This window comes from Trachypithecus francoisi, unplaced genomic scaffold, assembly GCF_009764315.1.
Source record: "Trachypithecus francoisi isolate TF-2019V2 unplaced genomic scaffold, Tfra_2.0 Lachesis_group13, whole genome shotgun sequence".
NCBI lineage: Eukaryota > Metazoa > Chordata > Mammalia > Primates > Cercopithecidae > Trachypithecus > Trachypithecus francoisi.
This window is the reverse complement of record NW_022681458.1, coordinates 72,710,936-72,736,892: the sequence shown is the minus strand read 5'-3', so window position 1 is coordinate 72,736,892 and position 25,957 is coordinate 72,710,936. Positions and strand designations below refer to the sequence as shown.

General features: G+C 42.9%; 2 protein-coding genes across 13 annotated transcripts in view; one reads left to right on the top strand and one right to left on the bottom strand.

Moving 5' to 3' along the window:
* FASTKD1 (FAST kinase domains 1) overlaps positions 1 to 15,898 on the bottom strand; it is a 72,101-nt gene extending 56,203 nt beyond the window's left edge. For 5 of the 9 annotated variants that reach the window (XM_033231202.1, XM_033231207.1, XM_033231208.1 and 2 more), the window contains exons 1-4: positions 15,647 to 15,898; positions 13,414 to 13,932; positions 10,090 to 10,158; positions 2,790 to 2,915 (exon numbers count right to left, since the gene is read on the bottom strand). In XM_033231202.1, the coding sequence (XP_033087093.1) occupies positions 2,790 to 2,915; positions 10,090 to 10,158; positions 13,414 to 13,790 (572 nt within the window). In that variant the 5' untranslated portion in view covers positions 13,791 to 13,932; positions 15,647 to 15,898. Of the gene's footprint in view, positions 1 to 2,789; positions 2,916 to 10,089; positions 10,159 to 12,780; positions 13,000 to 13,413; positions 13,933 to 14,852 lie in introns of those variants that run through there. The other 4 variants (XM_033231206.1, XM_033231209.1, XM_033231205.1 and 1 more) reach the window with 3 other exon arrangements.
* Positions 15,899 to 22,245: 6,347 nt separating this feature from the next.
* Positions 22,246 to 25,957, top strand: part of PPIG (peptidylprolyl isomerase G) — a 59,313-nt gene continuing 55,601 nt past the window's right edge. For 2 of the 4 annotated variants that reach the window (XM_033231199.1, XM_033231201.1), the window contains exon 1: positions 22,467 to 22,803. The gene's annotated coding sequence lies outside the window, so the exon portion shown is untranslated. Of the gene's footprint in view, positions 22,395 to 22,466; positions 22,804 to 25,957 lie in introns of those variants that run through there. The other 2 variants (XM_033231198.1, XM_033231200.1) reach the window with 2 other exon arrangements.

The following is a 25,957-nucleotide window of genomic DNA, read 5'->3' as shown; positions in this document are numbered from 1 at the left end:
TTTGGGAGACTGAGGCAGGCAGATCACCTGAGGTCTGGAGTTCAAGAACAGCCTGGCCAACATGGTGAAACCTGATTTCTACCAATAACACAAAAATTAGCCGGGCGTGGTGGCACACGCCTATAATCCCAGGTAGGGAATCGCTTGAATCCGCTAGGTGGAGACTGCAGTGAGCCGAGAGCATGCCACTGCACTCCAGCCTGGGTGACAAGAACAAAACTCCGTCTCAAAAAAATAAAAAATTAGCCAGGCATGGTGGCACACACCTGAAGTCCCAGCTACCTGAGAGGCTGAGGCAGGAGAATCGCTTGAACCCAGGAGGCGGAGGTTGCAGTGAGTCAGGATTGAACCACTGCATTCCAACCTGGACACCAGAACAAGATTCCATCTCAAAAAAAGATTAAAAAAAAAAAATTAGAACACTAGCTGCTGACATGGTAGAGGGATAGGATTGACTGAGAAGGAACATGAGGAAACTTTCTTAGGTGATGGAACTATTTCCCTATCTTAATGTAGGTATATATTTGACACAACTGATGGAACTGTACCTTTAAGATTTGTAATTTCACATATTAATAAATTAAGCCTCAATTTAAAAAAATAGTAATCTTCCTGAATAATTAGTGTGTTTATCCAGAAGTAGCTTAAATCAAAAAATGTTTGTGATTGAAAAAATAAAACCACCCTCAGGTGAGAAACTTAGATAGCCAGGGGGTAGCACACATATATATATATATATTTTTTTTTTTTTTTTTTTTAGACAGAGTCTTGCTCTTGTCACCCAGGCTAGAGTGCAATGGCACGATTTTGGCTTACTGAAACTTCTGCCTCCTGGGTTTAAGCGATTCTCCTGCCTCAGCCTCCCGAGTAACTGGGATTACAGGCGCTCACCACCACGCCTAGCAGATTTTTGTATTTTTAGTAGAGATGGGGTTTCACCATGTTGGCCAGGCTGGTCTGTAACTCCTGACCTCAGGTGATCCACTCGCCTCGGCCTCCCAAAGTGCTGGGATTACAGGCTTGAGCCACCACACCCAGCCACATAAGTGTATTTAAAAAAAAAAAAAAAAAGGCAGGGGGCTGGGCATGATGGCTCATGCCTATAATCCCAGAACTTTGGGAGGCCAAGGTGAGTGGATCACTTGTGGTCAGGAGTTTGAGACCAGCCTGGCCAACATGGTGAAACCCCACCTCCACTAAAAACACAAAAATTAGCTAGGCGTGGTGGCGGGTGCCTGTAATCCCAGCTACTCGGGAGGCTGAGGCAGGAAAATCGCTTGAACCCAGAAGGCAGAGGTTGCATCATTGCATTCCAGTCAGGGCAACAGAGGGAGACTCCATCTCAATAGAAAAAAAAAAAAAAAAAATGCAGGGAGGTAGGGTGGAGTGGGGCAAAGAAAGCAGGAAATTACTATAATTTAATTTTACCAAAGTGCTAATAACTTTGTAAATATGGTAGAAAAAGCTGTATCTGAAATGCCAAAGACAATCAGTACTGGATTATGAAGGTGAGCATTGACAGTAAGTAATCTTACATTAAAAACAAAACAAACCCACAAACCACTGGTATGAAAAACAGAGAAACTCCTCAAATGTTACTTTCAAATTAATAGTTCCTTGATATTCAGGAAATGCAATTATTAACTCTCCTTTATGAAACTGAAAAGAAAGTATTCCCAGATGGAAAGAATAAGAAAGACATAATTATATGTAAAATTTGTGCATTTATTAATTTATTATAAATTATTTTTTTTTAATTGCTGGGTTTGTTTGCTTTTTTTTTTTGGTGGTGGTGGTGGTGTTTTGAGATCATCTTGCTCTGTTGCCCAGGCTGGAGCGCAGTGGCACAATCTCAGCTCATTGCAACCTCCACCACCCCTCCCAGGTTCAAGCAATTCTTGTGCCTCAGTCTCCCGAGTAGCTGGGATAACAGGTGCCTGCCACCATGCCCAGCTAATTTTTTTATTTTTTGTAGAAATGGGGTTTTCGCCATGTTGGCCAGGCTGGTCTCAAACTCCTGACATCAAGTGATCCACCCACCTGGGCCTCCCAAAGTGCTGGGATTACAGGTGTGAGCCACCACGCCTGGCCAGTGAATTCATACATAATTTAAGTACTTATTGGGTTTACTTTATGATATAATAATAATATCTACTATCCAATACTGAGAAACTTCTATGTTCTAGATACTTATTCAGAGACCATTTTCAGTGGGTTTCTGACTGCCTTTGTTCAGAACTATCTTTTCAAGGATGTTTGTGTAGCAAACAGCCTAGGAGAATAGAGACAATGTATTCTGTTGGAGCAGAGTAGGCTTGCTTTATTATAAAAGATTCAGGTTTTCTAAGCTCAGAGCTCCTCTCCTGGAACACAACCCATTGTGGGAAGGAGAGCACAGGGAATCAACACAAGAAAATGCTAGTACTCTGCTACTGCTATTGCTATAAAAAACAAAGTCCCCTGTCTCTGACCTCAGAGTCTCAGGCCTTCCTACAGCACCTAGGAAAATGTGGCAGACAAACTTAGCTTGCAAATAAGGTAAAATCTCAGATCCTCCACAAACCTCAACAATATTGTATTACACTTTATGCACCTTATGTCTAATCCCCATAGCAACATTGCAAAGTAGCTATTACCATCCCTCTTTTGCAGATGAGGATAACGAACTTCCAAGAGCTTAAGTAAATTACCCGTAAGTCACATAAACTAAGAGTAGCAAATCTGACTGCATCTACATCCAAAGCCCAGGATTTTTCCACCACAACACAAGATTCCCCAAATAAATTTACCTTAAGTCCTGTGTGGTTTCCAAGTTCCTATGAACAATATCAGCTATTTTTCCCATTAATGGACTAAAATACAAATGCTGATCTGCTAGGCAAGAGGAAAATTCTGAGAGCAGTTTAATATCAAACCTATTAAAGGAAACATACAAAGGAGAACATTAGTATTTACTTTCACTTAAAACACATAATACATAGTTATAAAATTAAAAGCAATCAAAATAGTAACATATTACATAAAATTATTTTTTTCTAAAATGTTATTACTATAAAAGTAACAAATGCAAACAGTTAAAAAGTCAGATACTGTAGAAATATTTTAAAACGGGGAAAATCACTACAAATTATTTGAATTATTTACTTAATTTTTTTAGATGACAGAACAATTTTGACTCAAGATTACATATTAAGAAATATAATAGCTGCTATTACAACAGCGCTATGAAAAACTCCAGAATTTTTTTTTTTTAATAGGAGAAATTTCTTACACAAGAAAATGACAAGACAAAAGAGAGGAAAAAGGAACTGTAATAGATTTTACGACTTTGAATTCACTAAAAAACAAGCACAAGAAAGTTTACAGCAACACATACGTAATAGCAAAAACCTGCAAAAAAAACCAAATGTCCATCAAGAGTACAATGGACAAACTGCACATACTCATACAATAGAATAAAATTATGGAATCATACAACATAATGGATAAATCTTTAAAACATACTGAGCAAACTAAACTATAAGGGTACATATTGTTTGGGTGAGGGAGAAGGGACAAGATGGAGGAAGGTGAACAAGATGGAGCAGTCCCTGTTGTTTCCAGGTTCTTCATCACAGATTTTCCCATGCCCAGGAAAAGAACCAAATCAACTGAGCATGCGCAGAGTGACATCAAGCCGGGGACACCGAAATTCAAGAAGCCACTCCTACACACACGCCCCAAACTCCTCCTCTTCCAGCTCCCAGGCATAAAAGTCCTCCGCCGGTAAGCGCCGGTGTGACTTTGGCCCCCGCATTCGTGGACTGGAGAACCTCACTAGAGAGTGCTGGTGCGACTTCCCTGGCCTCCCAAACCTGAGGACCAGAGAACCTCGCCCGAGAGTGTGCACATATTTGCAATAAAAGACTGTCACTTTCTTATGTACTTTGGCCTCATGTTTAATTATTTAGCTCTCCTAAATTAATTTAAATTAAACAAAACACATATTATAGGATTTCATTTCTATAGAAACCTTAATTTACGGTGTTAGATGTCAAGATCCTCTTGGGTGAGAGGAATAGAAGAGGACATGAAAAGAACTAACGACGTTGTTTCCTGATCTTGGTGCTGTTACATGGCAGTGATCAGTATATTAAAATTCATTGTGCTACATGCTTATGATTAGTGTAATTTTTATACATTATTTTTCTGTAAAGTTTACTTAAAAAGAAACAGAAAAAAACTTGAGACACGGTAATTGTGAACCTTACTCAGAAACTGATTTAAACAAACTGCCTATAAAAAGACCTTTATAAGACAATCAAGAAAATTTGAGGCCGGGCGCGGTGGCTCAAGCCTGTAATCCCAGCACTTTGGGAGGCCGAGACGGGCGGATCATGAGGTCAGGAGATCGAGACCCTCCTGCTAATACAGTGAAACCCCGTCTCTACTAAAAATACAAAAAAAACTAGCCGGGCGAGGTGGCGGGCGCCTGTAGTCCCAGCTACTCGGGAGGCTGAGGCAGGAGAATGGCGTAAACCCGGGAGGCGGAGCTTGCAGTGAGCTGAGATCCGGCCACTGCACTCCACCTGGGCGACAGAGCGAGACTCCGCCTCAAAAAAAAAAAAAAAAAAAAAAAAAAAAAAAAAAAAAGAAAAGAAAATTTGAACACAGACAATGTGGGGAAAAGAAAGATCAGACTGTTACTGTGTCTATATAGAAAGAAGTAGACATAAGAGACTCCATTTTGTTCTGTATTTGAGATGCTGTTAATCTGTGACCCTACCCCCAACCTTGTCCTTGGAAGAGACATGTGCTGTGGTGACTCAAGGCTTAATGGATTTTGGGCTGTGCAAGATGTGCTTTGTTAAACAAGTGCCTGAGGGCAGCTTGCTGGTTAAAAGTCATCACCATTCTCTTAATCTCAAGTACCCAGGGACACGTACAAGGCCAAAGATCGCAGGGACCTCTGCCTAGGAAAGCTAGGTATTGTCCAAGGTTTCTCCCCATGTGATAGTCTGAAATATGGCCTCCTGGGAAGAGAAAGACCTGATCGTCCCCCAGTCCCACACCCGTGAAGGGTCTGTGCTGAGGAGGACTAGTACAAGAGGAAAGAAGGCCTTTTGGTGGATGCTGGCAGTTAAGATAAAGAAAAGTATCTGTCTCCTGCCCGTCCCTGGGCAATGGAGCATCTCCTGTAAAACCCGACTGTATGCTTTGTTTACTGAGTAGGAGAAAACTGCCTTAGGGCAAAAGGTAGGACTTGCTGGAACAATGCTGCTAAAAGGTTTATGGAGATGTTTGCATACGCACATATCAAGGCACAGCATTTTCCTTTGAACTTATTCATGTCACAGAGATCTTTATCCATTCGTCTTACTGCTAATTTTCTCCCTACAGTGATCCTATTGTCTTGCCACTCCCTTATCTTTAAGATGGTAAAGATAATTATCAATAAATACTAAGGGAACTCAGAGACCGGTGCTGGTGTGGGTCCTCTGTATGCTGAGCGCCGGTCCCCTGGGCCCACTTTTTCTTTCTCTATACTTTGTCTCTGTGTCTCATTTCTTTTCTTAAGTCTCTCGTTCCACCTAACAAGAAATGCCCACAGGTGTGGAGGCCACCCCTTCAAGACAAGGTACTAGGTAATACTGAAAATTTAAATTTATCAATTTTATTATGTTTTTAAGATACAGTGTCTCACTGTGTTGCCCAGGCTGTACTTGAACATGTAGGCTCAAGTGATCCTCCAACCTCAGCATTTTTATTAAAATTTAAAAAAAAATTTTTTTTGTGGGTACATAGTAGGTATATAATATTTATGGGGTACATGAGCTATTTTGATACAAGCATGCAATACAAATAAACACATCATGAAGAATGGAGTATCCATTCCCTCAGGCATTTAGCCTTTGAGTTACAAACAATCCAATTACATTCTAAACTACTTTAAAATGTACAATTAAGGGGCTGGGCACAGTGGCTCACGACTGTAATCTCATCACTTTGAGAGACCAAGGTGGGTGGATCACGAGATCAGGGGTTCGAGACCAGCCTGACCAGCATGGTGAAACCACTTCTCTACTAAAAATACAAAAATTAGGTGGGTGTGGTGGCAAGCACCTGTAATCCCAGCTACTCAGGAGGCTGAGGCAGGAGAATGGCGTCGACCCGGGAGGCGGAGCTTGCAGTGAGCTGAGATCTGGCCACTGCACTCCAGCCTGGGAGACAGAGCGAGACTCCGTCTCAAAAAAAAAAAAAAAAAAAAAAAAAAAAAGCTGCTCCAGACGGCTGCCATGCGCGGACTTCTCAGTCCCACTCCTGTCGGGATGTCGGGACTCTATCAGGAACCCCGCCCGAGAGCCCCACCGGGGGACTCTCCCTACCCACCTTCTTCCCCTGAAGCTAGGTGACCAAAAATAAATTTGCAGTTTTGCTCCTAGCCTTGCCTACCCGCTGGTTCTTTTGTGCCTGCTCTGTTGGTCTTAGAAAAAATAAATCATTGCCGAAGCGAGCACATGGTTCTATATTTTTTAAAAGTCCTTAGAGAAACATACTGAGGTATTTAAAGATGAAATGATGGGCTGGGCGCGGTGGCTCAAGCCTGTAATCCCAGCACTTTGGGAGGCCGAGATGGGCGGATCACGAGGTCAGGAGATCAAGACCATCCTGGCTAATACGGTGAAACCCCGTCTCTACTTAAAAATACAAAAAACTAGCCGGGCAACGAGGCGGGCGCCTGTAGTCCCAGCTACTCGGGAGGCTGAGGCAGGAGAATGGCGTAAACCCGGGAGGCGGAGCTTGTAGTGAGCTGAGATCCGGCCACTGCACTCCAGCCTGGGTGGCAGAGCGAGACTCCGTCTCAAAAAAAAAAAAAAAAACAAAGATGAAATGATATCATTATTTAAAATATACTGAAATATACTGAGAGTGGGAGGTGATACAGATAAAACAAGACTGGCTATATGTTGACAATTGTTGAAGCTGGAGGATGGGTACATGGGAATTCATTGTACTACTCTTTCTCCTTTTGTAAATATTAAAAATATTCTATAATAAAAAGATTTTTTAAAATATTTGGATTTCTTGGGAGGCCAAAGTGGGAGGATTGCTTGAGCCCAGGAGTTCAAGACCAACCTGGCAACATGGCGAAACCGCATCTCTACCAAAAATATAAAAATTAGCTGGGCGTGGTGGCATGCACCTGTGGTCCCAGAAACTTAAAAGGCTGAGATAGGAGGATGGCTTGAGCTGGGAAGTTTAAGGCTGCAGTGAGCCCTGGTTGCACCACTGTACTCCAGCCTGGGTAACAGAGCCAGACCCTATCTCAAAAGAAAAAAATATATATGGATTTCAAACACATGTTAATTATCCTTGCCGACTTGATCATATAGTAGTAACCCAGAATAATCTACCCCATTTAAATCATTAAAAATTATATTTATAAAATGGGCGAGGCGCAGTGGCTCACGCCTATAATCCCAGCACTTTGGGAGGCTGAGGCGGGCAGATCACAAGGTCAGGAGTTTGAGACTAGTCTGGCCAATATGGTGAAACCCTGTCTCTACTAAAAATACAAAAGTTAGCTGGGTGTGGTGGCAGGCGCCTGTAGTCCCAGCTACTCAGGAGGCTGAGGCAGGAGAATTGTTTGAACCCAGGAGGCAGAGCTTGCAGTGAGCCAAGATCACGCCACTGCACTCCAGCCTGGGCGACAGAGCAAGGCTCTGTTTCAACAACAACAAAAAAAAATTATATTTATAAAACATAAGTTCATAGATATTTTAGCAAGATCATTGTACTTCTGAGTTATTTTGAAATAAAGAAAAATTTAAAAGAAATGCTTGGCCGAGCGCGGTGGTTCAAGCCTGTAATCCCAGCACTTTGGGAGGCCGAGACGGGCGGATCACGAGGTCAGGAGATCGAGACCATCCTGGCTAACACGGTGAAACCCCGTCTCTACTAAAAAAATACAAAAAACTAGCCGGCGAGGTGGCGGGCGCCTGTAGTCTCAGCTACATGGGAGGCTGAAGCAGGAGAATGGCGTAAACCCGGGAGGCGGAGCCTGCAGTGAGCTGAGATCCGGCCACTGCACTCCAGCCTGGGCGGCAGAGCGAGACTCCGTCTCAAAAAAAAAAAAAAAAAGAAATGCTTGATTCACTATAAAATACAATCATACATGTAATTTAATTAATACAGTAATTGTAAAACACAAAAGACCACCTATTTTACAAGTGATTTGTTCAAGCTGCATAATACACCTAATATATTGTTGCTTTGAAGAGAAATAAAACGTTGTGACCTATTATCAACAATGACCAAATTTAACCCCAAAGATCCAATAGATAGATAATTCATACTGTTAGCAAAAGGAATAAGATTACTCTGCTTTCCCTCAATATAGTTATAGGTAGAGAGTATAAAAGACAGATGGGTTTAGCTAATACTATTAACTTAAAATCACAACTTAGTAGATTAATACAGAATTTCTAAATCTAGAGAACTGTTCTGTCCCTTAATTTAATCCAGCCCACGTAATAAAGGCCTACAGAGTTTACCAGTATATATCTATAAGTATTTATTATAGTTTAAACTTTAAGAGGCAATATGTTAAAAATATTTTAAAAATCAGAATGGTCACGCCTCTCTATCTACAAATAGCCTGTTGTTTCTACTTCATCTTAGTCAAGTCTTCCCTGTCTGGTTTCTATTTGATTTAGAGGGAGAGTTGCTCTGTAGTTTTTAATATCTTCCTATCTCTTCCTCACCCTGATTTTTTTCTTTCCTCCCTAACATGTGCCTTATTCCAGTAACAATAGACTACAATTATCCGGAATTCCGAGATTAAAAAATTCAAAGTTTTCAGAAATAGACGAAGATTTCCCAAAATGAGTCTGCTATTGTCTCAGCCCTTTTATAAATAAAGAACTTCTGATATATAATTAGATAATAAATTTCTCTATACTCACAAGATTTCCCATTTTTCTAAAGAATTATCAAGTATGGCAACATGCTAATAATAGAGCTGTGTAGAGTATAGGAAATATATCTGAATTACTATTGTCCACAGCAGTGGACCTGAAACTCACTTTCTTTAAAAAGCTTCTAAGTCACCTATAAGCTCTGGTCATTGCCTCTCCATAAAAATGGAGTAACAGGCAAGTAGCGACAGATGCTCCTAAACAGTGTTAAATGGCCTTCCTCTCTACTAAACTAGGGTATCCTTTTTTCTCCTTTCCTGGCTCCTGCACTTCTAGGTTTTTATTGATAGCCAATTAATCAAGAATCTTTCCTTTCCGAAGTATTCTTTTAGAAAAGAAGATTCAAAAAGGCTAGTTCATTAATAGCTGTGACTCTATCTTATTTATATTTCAACGAATTACATGCGTGGAAAAGTATACAATTCCTCACTCTTAAAGAGGGAAAATATGAAATACTTTCTTTTCTCTCTTAAAGAATACACAGCCAGGCATGGTGGCTCATGCATACAACCCCAGCAGTTTGTGAGGCCAAGAAGGAAGGATTGCTTGAGCCGAAGAGTTCAAGACCAGCCTGGGCAACATGCCAAGACCCTGTCTCTTAAAAAAAAAAAAAGAAGAGAGAGAGAAAAAGAGAGGAAAAAAAAGAAAGAAAAAAGAAAAGACATGGCCAGGAGCGGTGGTTCATGCCTGTAATCCCAGCACTTTGGGAGGCTGAGGCAGATGGATCACAAGGTCAGGAGTTCAAGATCAGCCTGGCCAAGATGGTGAAACCCCATCTCTACTAAAAATACAAAAACCTAGCCCGGCATGCTGGTGGGTGCCTATAATCCCAGCTACTCAGGAGGCTGAGGCAGAGAATTGCTTGAACCCAGGGGGCAGAGGGTGCAGTGAGCTGAGACCATGCTGCAGCACTCCAGCCTGGGCAATAGAGTGAGACTCTGCTCCCCCCCGCACCGCCCCCCGCCAAAAAAATACACAATCAAAAACTTTAAAACGAAACTGAGTTTAAACACATTTTTTTCAATGAAGCTTGACAGGCATCAGCTCCCTGCTCTTTTCCTTCAAGATTTCACTCTGTTAACCATTAAAAAAAGGATAACCCTGACCCTCAAGATGAACCCAGGGTACTTGCCTTTCTAACCTTCTCCATGCTTCTGTAACTAGTGCTTCAACTAGTGGGTCGTGGGACTCACCAGCAAACCTTAATAAAAAAGAAAGAAAGAAAGAATCCTCCATATATAATCATTTTAAAATCATTAAAAACATATGCAATAAGAATTATAATGCAAAAGTGAAACTCAAGTTATTTGCCTTTTATATAGGCAGTCCTTATTTCTGGTCCACTCTTATTTCAGTATTCTGATTTTTTGGTACAGCCTAATAAACATCTATACTTTATCCCATGCCCTCTCACCCTTTTATCTGCTCATTTAAATACCCATGCCATTGACCAATGATAATGTTCAACAATATGTTTATGTTAAAAGTACATATAATATGTCTTTGTTCTGATTTAAATATTTTTGGCCAGGCATGGTGATTGACACCTGTAATCCCAGCACTTTAGGAGGCCGAGGCGGGTAGATCACTTAAGGTCAGGAGTTCGAGACCAGCCTGGGCAACATGGTGAAACCCTATCTCTACTAAAAATACAAAAATTAGCTGGGCGTGGTGACATGTGCCTGGAATCCCAGCTACTCAGGAGGCTAAGGCAAGAGAATTGCTTGAACCCGGGAGGTAGAGGTTGCAGTGAGCTGAGACTGCACCACTGCACTCCAGTCTCGGTGACAGAGTGAGACTCCATCTCATACATAAATAAATAAAATATTTTTATAAGAAAATGTTTGTGGGAGGCCGAGACGGGCGGATCACGAGGTCAGGAGATCGAGACCATCCTGGCTAACAAGGTGAAACCCCGTCTCTACTAAAAAATACAAAAAATTAGCCAGGCGCAGTGGTGGGCACTTGTAGTCCCAGCTACTTGGGAGGCTGAGGCACGAGAATGGGGTAAACCCAGGAGGCGGAGCTTGCAGTGAGCTGAGATCCGGCCACTGCACTCCAGCCTGGGCGACAGAGCGAGACTCCGTCTCAAAAAAAAGAAAATGTTTAAAAAAAAAAAAAGCTCATAGTCACCAATCACCTTATTCATAAAACTTCAAGCATCCCCTTCAAGTACCTCAGAGAAAACAACTTTGTAACCTGAGAAAGACCACCAAAAAATATGGAATCATCCTTTTTTAGTTTAACATCAATCACCAATATAAGCCTTAAGCCCCTTTCCTATAAATGCTAATTCTCTTACAAAACCAACTTACACATCTCTAACTTACGTAATGCTGATATTTACAGCCATTTAAATAACCCTTGAAGGTTGGGTCATCACGTGAGAAAACTGCTCTTTTTCACCAGTGAGACTAATAAACAGATTAGGTGTAACTTTTTTGTGTTTTTCCCCCTTGTGCAACTGCTGAAGCCTTCATTCAGGGAACCCAGTTCGTTTGAAGGCTGGATTTCCTTGCAAAGAACACATTTCTTATTTTATGTTTTCCTTTTTTCTTTGCTCTCTTCATTTGTTTTTTCTTCACAAATTCCAAAACTGGAATATAATATTTCTTTTTTTTTTTTTTTTTTTTTTTTTGAGACGGAGTCTCGCTCTGTCACCCAGGCTGGAGTGCAGTGGCCGGATCTCAGCTCACTGCAAGCTCCGTCTCCCGGGTTTATGCCATTCTCCTGCCTCAGCCTCCCCAGTAGCTGGGACTACAGGCGCCCGCCACCTCGCCCGGCTAGTTTTTTGTATTTTCTAGTAGAGACGGGGTTTCACCGTGTTAGCCAGGATGGTCTCGATTTCCTGACCTCGTGATCCGCCCGTCTCGGCCTCCCAAAGTGCTGGGATTACAGGCTTGAACCACCGCGCTCAGCTGGAATATAATATTTCTTAACATTTATCTCTGAGTTTTTCCTTTCACACCAAGGAAGCCCCTTTTTACGTAACACCTATCAGTCATCCACATAATTTGTACAACTTTGTTATCAAATATAAATGACTCTACAAAATCTTTTTTTTTTGAGACGTAGTCTCGCTCTGTCTCCCAGGCTGGAGTGCAGCGGCCGGATCTCAGCTCACTGCAAGCTCCGCCTCCCGGGTTTACGCCATTCTCCTGCCTCAGCCTCCTGAGTAGCTGGGACTACAGGCGCCCGCCACCTCGCCCGGCTAGTTTTTTGTATTTTTTAGTAGAGACGGGGTTTTACCTTGTTAGCCAGGATGGTCTCGGCCTCCCAAAGTGCTGGGATTACAGGCTTGAGCCATGGCGCCCGGCCTACAAAATCATTTAATTTTTTTCCTTTTTTTAAGAGCTATTATTGAGAAACAACCTATTGTAACAATACCCCCTAGAAAACATATCTGCCATCCATTTAATTACAAGAACCAGATGGCAAACAAGTTATCACAGACACAATTTACTAATTACTGATTGTTATTAGGCATTAATTATTATTATTATTATTATTTTGGAGACAGAGTCTTGATCTGTTGCCCATACTGGAGTGTAGTAGGGTGATCTCGGCTCACTGCAACCTCTACCGCCTGGATTCAAGAGATTCCCCTGCCTCAGCCTCCCGAGTAGCTGGGATAACAGTTCCCCGCCATCATGCCCGGCTAATTTTTGTATTTTTAGTAGAGACGGGGTTTCACCATGTTGGCCAGGCTGGTCTTGAACTCCTAACCTCAGGTGATCCACCCACCTCAGCCTCCCAAAGTGCTGGGATTACAAGCATGAGCCATCACACGCAACCGGCATTAATCTTAAATCCAACTGCTTACCTACTATATTCTCTTCTGCAGCCAACCACATTTTTACAAAATTCCACAATAATCCAATTTCAAATGCCCAAAGTTAACAATAGTATTACAGTTGTTAAAGGAGAATCCCTTGAACCCGGGAGGCAGAGCTTGCAGTGAGCCAAGATAGCGCCACTGCACTCCAGTCTGGCGACAGAGAGAGACCCCGTCTCAAAAAAAAAAAAAAATTAGATTATCAGGAAAACTACTGGGGGGAAAATTATCTTTCATTTTAAAGGCTGGGCGCGGTGGCTCACGCCTGTAATCCCAGCACGTTGGGAGGCCGAAGCGTGCGGATCACGAGGTCCGGAGATCGAGACCATCCTGGCTAACACATGGTGAAACCCCATCTCTACTAAAAATACAAAAAATTAGCCGGGCGTGGTGTCAGGCGCCTGTAGTCCCAGCGACTCGGAAAGCTGAGGCAGGAGAATGACCTGAACCTGGGAGGTGGAGCTTGCAGTGAGCTGAGATCTTGCCACTGCACTCCAGCCTGGGCGACACAGACTCCTCAAAAATAAAAATAAAAAATAAAATAAAAATAAAGAGATTTTTAGAAAATTAAAATGTAAACTAAATAATCATTTCCATAAAATATAAAAGTAAATTACTTACCGTTGCGTGATGTGTAACACATTCACCAGGGTATCGTCATTCATTAATTTGAATTTATTTGTGGCTAAATTATGAAGAGTAAGAAATTGAGGATGGTCTCTGACATACTCAACATTTTTTAACAGGCTGGTTTTCTGCTTTTGAAGCTTCCAAAGCATATCAAATGCACATCCCACTTGCTTTTCTGAAAGTATGGCTTTGTTTCTTTCAATAAAATCAAATATTTGCTCCTCATCTGTACACTTATTCATCTGAATAATTAGTGGTTCACAACTGATGGGTCGAAATTGAAACACTCTCCAGGAGAATGGACAAATAGCTCTTAGATGAAGCATATCTGTAACCAACGAGTCTAGGAAAACAGGTGTTTTTTTCATTTACATCACAAGTTTTCTTAGGTAAACAAAACCATCTGCAACTAGTCGTCAGGTGCAATAAGCAGGGATACAGAGAACTGTTTTTCCTTCATGTATTTTGCTTCCATTAAGATGACTGTAAACCCATTCCAATATACAGCTTCTATAAAAGAATTGGTTTAACATGGTTATGCTTACATCATTAACATCAAAATGATTTCAAAATTCAAAATAAAGTAATACATTTTTTCTGCATTAACTAAAGACTTTTTCTTAGTCTAAACCAGATAGCAGAATTTGATCCAAAAATAAATGTCCAGAAAAAGGGGTTTCTTTCTGCAGTCCATTTTAAAAGTGTTTTAAATCTGACATTTACATAGTTTTCAAATTTACCATAAAAGGAAAAAAAAAAAAAAAAAGCCCACAAACTCAGAGCTGTCTTTTCGAAAAAGAGGAAAATTGTTTAAAATAAATAATCACCTTTAAAGTGTCTTAAAGGTGTATGCATTAATTCAGAGACTTTTTTTTTTTTTTTTTTTTTTACATTTTTCAGAAGTATGGTCTCTGGTTCATCCTGGCTAACACGGTGAAACCCCGTCTCTACTAAAAATACAAAAAAAGTAGCCGGGCATGGTGGCGGGCGTCTGTAGCCCCAGCTACTCAGGAGGCTGAAGCAGGAGAATGGCGTGAACTCGGGAAGCGGAGCTTGCAGTGAGCCGAGATCGCACCGCTGCACTCCAGGCTGGGCGACAGAGCAAGACTCCACTCCGTTTCAAAAAAAAAAAAGAAGTATGGTCTCTGGTTTATCTGCTTTCAGGATAATTTCTTGCTCCTTTTTCGTGTGCCCTTAAAGAGCTCAAATAATTCCTTCCTGAAGAAAATAAATAAATAAATAAATAAATCATACAAGTTAATCATTACTGGCCTTGGATAGGTTTTAACCAATAAACGAGACAATTAAAGCACTAATCAAGAAATACTAAGAAATTAAGTAATGTTTCAAGTCATGCTGAAACAATAAAAGAACTAAAGATAATTATGAAAAAGAATAATTTGTTTTTAAAATATGCTATAAATGCTTACATTTATAATTGAGAAGTAATGCTTAGAAAAGCGGGGACTAAAGTCATAATCTCATACTTCTGCAACATGTTACCATTTACAAAAAACGTTTGAAACACATTATCTCATTAAATTCCCTCAGCTAACCTTCCAGGTCGATATTATTTCCATTTTACAGATAAGGAAAAGCAGGTTCAAAAAGGTTTAAAAAATTGTGCTAGTACTAGTGAAGCAGGGACTACAACCCAGTTCTTTCCACTTGAACAGCCTCATTATACCAACAAATCAACACTGTATCACTAAAAGCATGTCTCAGACTCCTCTCCACGGCTATGCCAAACAGTCTGTTCACAAGAAAAAAAGACGCGACAGCACAGGCTATTTTGTGGCAAGCAGTACATCATTCTGACCTAAACTGACCTGCACACATCCGCACAAGAAATCCCTGCACAAATCAAAGGTTTCCTCAAGATACTATATCCATTCACTGAGCCGCTCAAAGTGGAGGCAGCTCAAAGGTTAGCATAGAAAGGTGTCGAGTCCCCAGTTTCGCCCCAGCTGAATGATCTTTTAAGGAAGGAACTTAACTACAGGAGGGGCCTTGGGACCATAAGGGGTATTCTCTGCGCCGGGCATACAGGAGAGCTGAATGACTGAAAGAATGTGGTCTCAGCCCTGCCCTAGTCCATCCGCACTTCAGAGAACCCAATATCCCTAAGGGAGCCTCTGTATCTCAACCGAACCCTGTGTCGCCAGCCCGAAAACGTGCTGGGTAGGAAAAGAAAAACAGCCGCTGCGACACGGTCCCTACTTGCCAGCAAGGTTTTCCCTCGGCGCGCCGCAAATTTTCTGGAGTATCCTGGGGTTATGCAGGCTCAGAAATCAGGGTTATTCCTGATCCCAACACGGAACGCAACAGGCTCGGTTTCTCGCCCAACCCTCATATCAAAGGGTTTATAACCTTTCCTCGAGAGACATGACCTTTCCCATGAGACCTTGCCCCCAAACCAGGAAAAAATGTCCTGCTGGCGCAGCGTGCACTGCGGAAGTCAAGCACTACATATCCCAGGGGGCGTCGCGGTGAGGTGGGTGAAATGGACGTCGCTCACGAATTTTGGGGGGAATTCTGGGCATTGTAGTTTCTCATTGAGGGAGGCTCTAGCGCAGCTGGTTTAAGCTGTTGAAGATATAGGTCGTTTAGGCTATTCTCTACTATCTGAGGTTTTTCTCCTAGTCTTTGGAGGCCTAATACTTTTATAATATACACAAAAATATACTTAGGAAAATGAAATTTTAAAATATAAACATGGAAAAGACACGTACAGATTTTTCTTATTTTTTTTGGCGTATACGAAATAACTGTCGAGTAGCTTTGAAAGTATGCAAACTCTTACTCTCAATTTCTGCACTTATGTCGTGGATAGGTACCAGTTCTCAGAACATATTTTTTTTTACTTATAATGGTATTTTAATCGTCCCAAGATTTGACACTTGACACTTAAAAAAAAACCACTAATAAATAACCAAAGTGGAATGCTTACCAAAGTTACAACAGACATAATTTTCAGCTGATAATCACTACAACAGAGTAAGACTCTAAAGGCACCAAACTGATATTTGTTGGAATATGCTGTGAAACTTTCTTATTATGTGGGTTACAGAGGAGGCTCTTGGTTTATGTGGTCACAGTTATCATCATAAAACCAGTTTTAGCACAATTTTCTTTTCTTTTCTTTTTTGAGACAGGGTCTCACTCTGTCTCCCAGGTTGGAGTGCAGTAGTGCGATCTCGGTTCACTGCAACCTCCACCTCTTGGGTATAAGCGATTCTCCTGCCTCAGCCTCACGAGTAGCTGAGACTACAAGTGTGCACCACCATGCCTGGCTAAATTTTTGTAGTTTTCGTAGCAACAGGGTTTCTCCACGTTAACCAGGGTGATCTCAAACTCCTGGGCTCAAGCAATCCACCCACCTCAGCCTCCCAAAGTGCTTTGGATTACAGGCATGAGCCACCTTGCCCAGCCTAAATTTTCAATAGTTCTGACATTCTATGCAAGATGTTGAGGCATGCCCCCCATGGAAAAAATTTAAAACTTGAAGACTTCCTTCTAAAATTTCCAGTAACCGATACATATTTATTCTGACATTTCTGAAAACAGAGCGAAAAGAAATTGAATAAGTGCTGGCATTCATCTGACGTATCAGGTTTACTTTATGACTGACTAGTCTTAATACTCCTAGATTTGGGTGTGTAGAGACAGCAGAGTATTTTAAATTTGTTCAAGTAGAATATGGGAAAAATTAGAGTCAAATGAGAATACATTTTTTTGTCTACTGTCAGTAACCTTCAATTAACCATGAAGACATAGGGAATGGTTAAGCCGTCAAAATTAAAATTGTTTGTTTGTTTGTTTGTTTTTTGAGATGGAGTCCCGGTCTGTTACCCAGGCTGGAGGGCAGTGGCCCAATCTCGGCACACTGCAACCTCCACCTCCTGGGTTCAAGCAATTCCTCTGCCTCAGCCTCCCAAGTAACTGGGACTACAGGCATGTGCCACCATGCCCAGCTAATTTTTGTATTTTTAGTAGGGAAGGGGTTTCACCATGTTGATCAGGCTGGTCTCAAACTCCCGACCTCAGGTGATCCCCCAGCCTTAGCCTCTCAAATTGCTGGGATGACAAGCGTGAGCCACTGCACCTGGCCTGATTGTATTTCTTCATTTAAAACTTGATTGGTCATTTGACTTCCTTTCTGGCTAGCCTGCTAAGACATAGACATAGTCTCTGATAGCTGCATCTTAAAAAAAAAAAAAAAAAGGGCTGGGCGCGGTGGCTCAAGCCTGTAATCCTAGCACTTTGGGAGGCCGAGACGGGCGGATCACGAGGTTAGGAGATCGAGACCATCCTGGCTAACACGGTGAAACCCCGTCTCTACTAAAAAATACAAAAAACTAGCCGGGCGACGTGGCAGGCGCCTGTAGTCCTAGCTACTCGGGAGGCTGAGGCAGGAGAATGGCGTAAACCCGGCAGGCGGAGCTTGCAGTGAGCTGAGATCCGGCCACTGCACTCCAGCCTGGCGGCAGAGCGAGACTCCGCCTCAAAAAAAAAAAAAAAAAAAAAGAAAAAGAAAAAAAGAAAAGTTAACTTTCATGTGAAGTCTTGTAAAATTTCCTAGCTTTCATAGGTTGCCAATATTTACATTGTGGAATATGGTACACTTCACTTTTTGGTTTGGAGATGAACATTTACTCATTAAAACATTCTTTCCCTCAACCAGAGAGCCGTGGTTTTGAGATCTGATACCAATGATGTCCTTGTGAGTTTTATTGCTCTTCCTTTCAAGTTTTTTTCTCAATTACAGGTACAACCAATCCCACGGCTTGCTTGGTGATTTGTAGCATCTCTGCAATGCACCAAGGGGTATTTTTTTCATCATCTACTGGACTGCAAATTATAGCTCTCAGTGTGTGGAAATAGCCACTTGCTTCTTTATGTCTGTAGTGCAATCGCAAGAGCAATAGGTTCAGGACTTATTACTATGTTTTCTAGGTCTTCTAGACTCAGTCACTGATATTGGTTTGCTTTATCAACTTCATCGTCTTAAGAGACCACAAAGTAGGCAGAGTAAGAAAGCAGCAACAGCACATCACATCTCTGTGAGTAAAACCAAGGAGATGCACCCTGAAAACTGTTGCTCTAGCCAAGCCGTAAAAATTACAACACAGGGTGGGTGTGGTGGCTCACACCTGTAATCCCAGTACTTTGGGAAGCCAAGGTGGGGGAATCACGAGGTCAGGAGTTCGAGACCAGCCTGGCCAATATGGTGAAACCCCCATCTCTACTAAAACAAAACAAAACAAAACAAAAATTATCCGGGCATGGCAGCGCATGCCGGTAGTCCCAGCTACTCGGGAGGCTGAGGCAGAAGAATCACTTGAATCCGGGAGGCAGAGGTTGCAGTAAGCCAAGATCGCACCACTGCACTCCAGCCTGGGCAACAGAGCAAGATTCTGTCTCAACAACAACAACAAAATCACACCACAATACATTTTAAAATGAAATAAATTATATTCCTACTAATTAGTGTCACTTTCATCTTAGCTTCCAATTTTGGCATTAATATTTATATCAGTCAGGCCAGGAACTGTGGCTCATGCCTGTAATCCCAGCACTTTCGGAGGCCGAGGCAGGCAGATCACCTGAGGTCGGGAGTTGTAGACCACCCTGGCCAACATGACAAAACCCTGTCTCTACTAAAAAATACAAAAAAAAAAAAAAAAAAAAAATTAGCCGGGCATGGTAGCACGCACCTGTAGTCCCAGCTACTCGGGAGGCTGAGGCAGGAGAATCGCTTGAACCCGGGAGGTGGAGGTTGCAGTGAGCTGAGATCGCACCACTGCACTCCAGCCTGGGCAGCAGAGTGAGACTCTGTCTCAAAAAAAAAAAAAAATTAGGCCGGGCGCGGTGGCTCAAGCCTGTAATCCCAGCACTTTGGGAGGCCGAGACGGGCGGATGGATCACGAGGTCAGGAGATCGAGACCATCCTGGCTAACACGGTGAAACCCCGTCTCTACTAAAAATACAAAAACTAGCCGGGCTAGGTGGCGGGCACCTGTAGTCCCAGCTACTCGGGAGGCTGAGGCAGGAGAATGGCTTAAACCCGGGAGGCGGAGCTTGCAGTGAGCTGAGATCCGGCCACTGCACTCCAGTCCGGGCGACAGAGCGAGACTCCGCCTCAAAAAAAAAAAAAAAAATTACATCAGTCAAACATGATCATCAGTCAAAAATATATCATTAACAAAAAGCACTTGGCACTTAACAGATGATTGAAAAATGTCACCCTCCCCACCCTCATTTTTTCTAAAATCTTAGCTGCAGTAAATACTGAATTGTCCTCCCCATCCACCTTTTGGGGGGTGGGAGGTAAATCACGTTTAATGTGAACAAGAAACAAAAAGAAAAACCCTTTAGGTACTTGCCTACCCCCCACGTTTGCTGCTCCAAAGGAAAACCTGCTCTATTCAGTTTTGTTTTCCCATCACTGAGGCAAGCCCTCCTTCCACACTATGAAGACATAAATTACCAACACCAGGTGAAGCCTGACCACTGCAATAATGGTCGCTAAAAGGCACTGTCTTCAGGGGACATTAATATCAGACTTCGGAGAAGTAATCTATAGGAAAAATTTAACCCCACAGGAGCATTAACAATAAACCCTGCAAAAAGGAAAAAAATCTTGAAAGTCATGGCCAGAACACCGACAGAGTTGGGCTCCATGGCAGCGACTCCATGATTGGCAGAGCCTGTGGGAGTCCACCATCATCTGTCAGTATGTCCAGTGGTCCATGCCTCAGAGCTCACACCGAGCCTGTACCGAACCTCATGCCTGTAGCAAATGATGCCAATGCAGCAAATGCAGTTGGGCGCTGAGACACGTCTAGCTTCTGGATGCTCACTTCCTGACAGCTGGCACTGCTTTTTTTTTTTTTTTTTAACAGCTTTACTGAGATTTCATTTACATCCCATAAAATTCACCCATTTAAAGTGTACAATTCAATGGCTTTTTAGTATATTCACAGAGTTGAGAAACTATCGCTAACATTTAGAACATTTTCTTTTTTTTTTTTTTTTTTTTGAGACAGAGTCTGGCTCTGTCGCCCAGGCTGGAGGCTGGAGTGCAGTGGCCGGATCTCAGCTCACTGTAAGCTCCGCCTCCCGGGTTTACGCCATTCTCCTGCCTCAGCCTCCGGAGTAGCTGGGACTACAGGCGCCCGCCACCTCGCCCGGCTCATTTTTTTTGTATTTTTAGTAGAGACGGGGTTTCACCGTGTTAGCCAGGATGGTCTCGATCTCCTGACCTCGTGATCCATCCTCCCGTCTCGGCCTCCCAAAGTGCTGGGATTACAGGCTTGAGCCACCGCGCCCGGCCCCTAGAACATTTTCATAACTCCAAAAAGAAACCCTGTAACCATTAGCAGTCACTCCCCATGTCTCCCTCACCCCCTCCTGTCCTCCAATACTCTAGACAACCACCAATCCCAGACAATAATTTTGTACAGCAGTGATTTGGGTTGCTTGGAACTAGATCAACTGATAATAGATCTGAGATTAAGGTAATCTGAATGCACAGCATAGGAGTTTTCAAACAAATGTGAGAAAAACATAGAGATGAAACAGCATGATCCGAGTCATTGCCTTCCAGTCAAAAAACACCAGGAACACATATAGTTAAACAAAGTTGGGTTTATTGACTGGTTGCAATGAAGTAGGCTAAGATTTGGGAGGATTTTGTCACACAGCAAAGAATAACTAACACAAAGAAGAAAGAATAGACTGATTATGTTCAGTCGTTTTCCTCCTTGGAGGCCAAGGAGGGCGGATCACCTGAGGTCGAGAGTTTGAGACCAGCCTGACCATCATGGAAAAATCCCGTCTCTACTAAAAATACAAAAAATTAGCCGGGCTAGTCTGTGACCCAGGGGTTGGGGACCCCTTTTTTAAGGTATTGCAGAATTGTTCCTTCCCAACCCCAGCAAAGTGTAAATCCATTTAATCTCTAAACTGTCTAAAGATGAATATGCTGCTGCTCTCCTGCAATAAAGGGCAATGACGTAAAAGGGGTGGGGGTGGAGAGGCAGAAATGTCCTCTGTTTTACTGCTGTGTAAAACTGGTCAAGCCTCTTAGACACGCCACATGCCTGATGTTGATAATTAATTTACCTGATGCAAATAAGTGAAAAGTTTAAATGATTATCATTTACGTTGCCTTTAAACGACAGAACAATTTAAGTTCTCTAGTTAGCTAGTTCCTTTAAAACACATCCCACATCCCTACCAGAATCGCTGCCAATCCCTCCCGCCCAAACAGCAATGGTTATTTATTTCTAACATAATCCGGGGACCCTTGCCCCTTAAAATAATTAAATAATATATGCCATATTTTCTCTAGAAGGCACTAGATTTGGCATGAAAAGACTTGCTTTGGTATTCAAGAACAGTGTTTGAGGAGGAGGCATTTATCTTCCCTGAGCCTCAATTTCTTTATCTGTAAAACTACAAAGAACACCAAAGCTCTTTGTAATTTCTTCCTCTTTCCTCAAACAACACTTTGCTTATTGCTGCGTTTTTAGAACTTGTATCCTAGCGTTAAGTGGAAGCTTAACCCGAAGCTCCATGAAGGTAGGCCTTCCTTTCTGATAACCTAGCGTAAGATCAATAAATGTTTATTAAACCAGGCACTTTATTTCACGAAGGATATGGCATTGGTTACAAACGTTCCCAGTCAACGCATCCACAAAGCATTACGCTACCTATCAACTAGGTATCTAAAAGGCACCAAAATCCTAGAAGTCCTAGGAGGGCGTGGTGACGCAAGCAGGTGAACGCTGGCAGATGCCGACAACCCACTCCTGACGTGCTTCCGGTGCGACGCTGTCTCTCCACGCCAGGTCTGAGTTGGGGGGGAGGGAGGCGGTTAGCGGGCTTTAGCGCCTTTTCTGGCGGCGGTAGATTTGAAGCGCTTCAAAGGACCGTACCCAGAGAAGAGGAAAACTCTACCGGTGCAGGTAAGTGGTGTGAAGCTCATGTTGTTCTGGTGGAGTCATTTCAGCAGTCCCTGGGTACGAAAGCGGGAAGGGCCTGGGAAGAGGGGCGGAGCCGGCGCGGCTGACCGGGCCGAGTTAACCGTCTTTCCCTCGAGGTATCGGGGCTACTTGGGCCCAGTGGAGGTCCCTGAGGACCGCAGCAGTGCCTTTGCCGCTGTTGCAGTAGGAGAAGGCTTGCAGTGGAGCCCTGGGGCCTGGGGACGGTCCTTTCTCTGCCAGCCCCCGCCCTCCCCACTCAGGCGCACACCTCCCTCACTGACGCATTTTGCCGCACAAGCTGTAACATGGCGGCAGCGACTGCGGCCTGAACTCTAGGGAGCCGGGTTGATTTTTAAAGCTTCAAAATCCTAAGACTGAGCACTGTTGCGGGGTAGGTGGCGGGACTGGTGGGGAAGGGGGAGACAGAACCTGACGTCCTGTCAGGCTAGGGTTGGAGAGTGATGGGTGAAGAGCCTTGAATCACGGGGATTAAAATTTAAGACTAGCTTTCCTCCTCTTTCGACCTTTTCCTCTTACAGCACAGTGGCTGTCGTGCAGTTAAGTGGCAGAGGCCACTTTGTTAAGCATTTTTGTAAAACTCAAGTCCAGGGTCTTGAGCTCTCGCGAAGTTCTCCCATGTTTGGGAGGAGCTGTGAGCCGCTCAGGCCTTTTAGAAGGAGATAATTGCTCTTTCGGAGGAAGGTGATGATTTCGGAGCTCAGTATGCCTGAAGGGGAAGGATGCTAATTTGGCTCTTGTTTAGTAGTCTTTTTTTTTTTTTTTTTGGAGATAGAGAGTCTCGCTCTGTCGCCTAGGCTGGAGTGCAGTGGAGCGATCTCGGCTCACTGCAACCTCCGCCTTCCAGGTTCAAGTGATTCTTCTGCCTCAGCCCCCCAAGTAGCTGGGACTACAGGCACGTGCCACCATGCCCGGCTATTTTTTTGTGTTTTTAGTAGAGACGGGTTTTCACCGTGTTAACCAGGCTGGTCTCGATCTCCTGACCTCGTGATCCGCCCACCTCGGCCTCCCAAAGTGCTGGGATTACAGGCGTGAGCCACCGCGCCCGGCCGGCTCATGTTTAGTCTTAAGGAGCAAAGTCTAGATGTGCTGGCAGGGAATATGCACAGTCGTTTTGGAAATGCTATAAAAGCACCATTTTGTGCATTGATTTTAATTTCTTCCCACGATAGCACTTTCTGTGTGTAACCAAAATTTTGCGGTAGTGAACACAAATACAAAAGTATTTGCTTTTGTAATTTAGTACTAACATAGTTGTCCAAAGAACAATTAGATGTTTTAGAAATTAGGGGGGCCTGATACTAACTTTCAGTAGCTAAAACCAGGAAAAAAGAGTGTGTGTGTGTGTGGGTCGGTTACACACATGTTTTTGTCTTGTGTGTTCCCATTTGGTAACAGGATGACCAATAATTGCTACTTCGTAACAATGACGGGTGGAGGAGTGAACATTTTATAAATTTTGAAATCGAGCTATAAAACCCGGAAAAGATACATTTAGAATGGCTGCTTCTCTCATGTTTTTAATGTATCCTGAAAATTTACCCGTTTTAGCACTCCTTTTTTTTTTACCTTACCCAATTGGGACGGAATTATTTCTATAACAAATCACATGGTTCTGTGTCTTAAACAAGAGTTCATTGTACATTGTTTCACTGTTTCTTTATGATTCAGAATTATTGATGCTCCGAGATCCTATAGGGTCTTGTAGGATTCTGCACATTTGAATTGTTGCGTTTCCTTCTTAAGGCTTTTGTCTCCTCTCCTGGCAGTTGTCAGGGTTGCCTTCCCCTGCTGTCAGGAGTGTATAAGTATGTAAACTTACTAGGTTAGAAAAATATGGACTTTCTGGCCCAATCATCTTTCTGAGCTTCAGTTTTTTCACTTACCTGCCAAATGACATTTTGATCTCCACATTCCAGCAACTATGGACTTGAAAATTAAATACTCAGGTTCGTTAAAATTGTGTGTGAAATTGACTTTCATTAACTCAGTGGTTCCTTTATGAGTGAAGAGTGTTCATTGCATTTATTTTTAACCATGTAGTCGATGTACTGTGGTGCTTATTGTGGTCTTGTAGTATTGGTGGCTTCTGCATTTTTTTGTTTTTTTTTTTGAGACGGAGTCGCTCTGTCGCCTGGGCTGGAGTGAGTGGCCGGATCTCAGCTCACTGCAAGCTCCGCCTCCCGGGTTTACGCCATTCTCCTGCCTCAGCCTCCCGAGTAGCTGGGACTACAGGCGCCGCCACCTCGCCCGGCTAGTTTTTTGTATTTTTTAGTAGAGACGGGGTTTCACCGTGTTAGCCAGGATGGTCTCGATCTCCTGACCTCGTGATCCGCCCGTCTCGGCCTCCCAAAGTGCTGGGATTACAGGCTTGAGCCTCCGCACCCGGCCTGCATATTTTTGATATTTTGCCTTAAATTAGATTTTCTGTGAGGCAGCATCCTCTTCTTTATACAAAGGGAGAGTGGAAGCCATTCATAATAAAGTACTTCTATTAGGACACTATCTGGAGTTAATTCTTTAGTAGTTGCCCCTTTTAGTTTGGCTTTTTTCCTTATTAGTTTATAAGTAGAGTGTTTAAACATAAATATAGCATACTATTTTTAGAATCCCAGTGTACTAAGATGTCATGAAGGAACACATAGATAATTAATGCAGGTGACCTGAAGAATTTGTTGCAAGTCTTTCTGTTGCACTATGGCATTGCATGTTTTTTGCTTTTATTTGTTTATTTTTCAGACAGAGTCTTGCTCTGTCGCCCAGGCTGGAGTGCAGTGGCACGATCTCAGCTCACTGCAACCTCTACCTCCTGAGTTCAAGTGTTCTGGCACCTCAGCCTCCCTAGTAGCTGAGATTACAGGTGCCCACCACCACTGGGTAATTTTTATATTTTTAGTAGAGACAGAGTTTCACCATGTTGACTACACTGGTCTCAAATTCCTGACCTCAAGTGATCCCTCCTCCTTGGCCTCCCAAAGTGCTGGGATTACAGGCGTGAGCCACTGTGCCCAGCCTGCTTTTTGCTTTTTTTTTTGAGATGGAGTCTCGCTCTCTTGCCCAGACTGGAGGGCAGTGGTGTGATCTCAGCTCATTGCAACCTCCATCTCCTACGTGCAAGTGATTCTTCTGCCTTAGCCTCCTGAGTAGCTGGGATTACAGGCATGTGCCACCAAGCCCAGCTAATTTTTGTATTTTTAATGGAGAGGGGGTTTCACCATGTTGGTCAGGCCCAAACTCCTGACCTCATGATCTGCCCACCTTGGCCTCCTAAAGTGCTGGGATTACAGACGTCAGCCACCGCGCCTGGCCCTTTTTGCTTTTAATGTTAGGACTAAACTTCAGTTTTCACGTTGCTTAAGGGTTGGTGATTTTCCCTGGTTTAATGCATAAGTGGTCACCATATGAACTCGGGGTATTTTTATTTCTGTAGGGCAAAACTTGCATCTTGAAATTTACTACAGACAGTATTCAGAGAAAACTGCTATTTTTGGGAGTTCGTACTTCTAGCAGCAGACAAAACTTTTGAA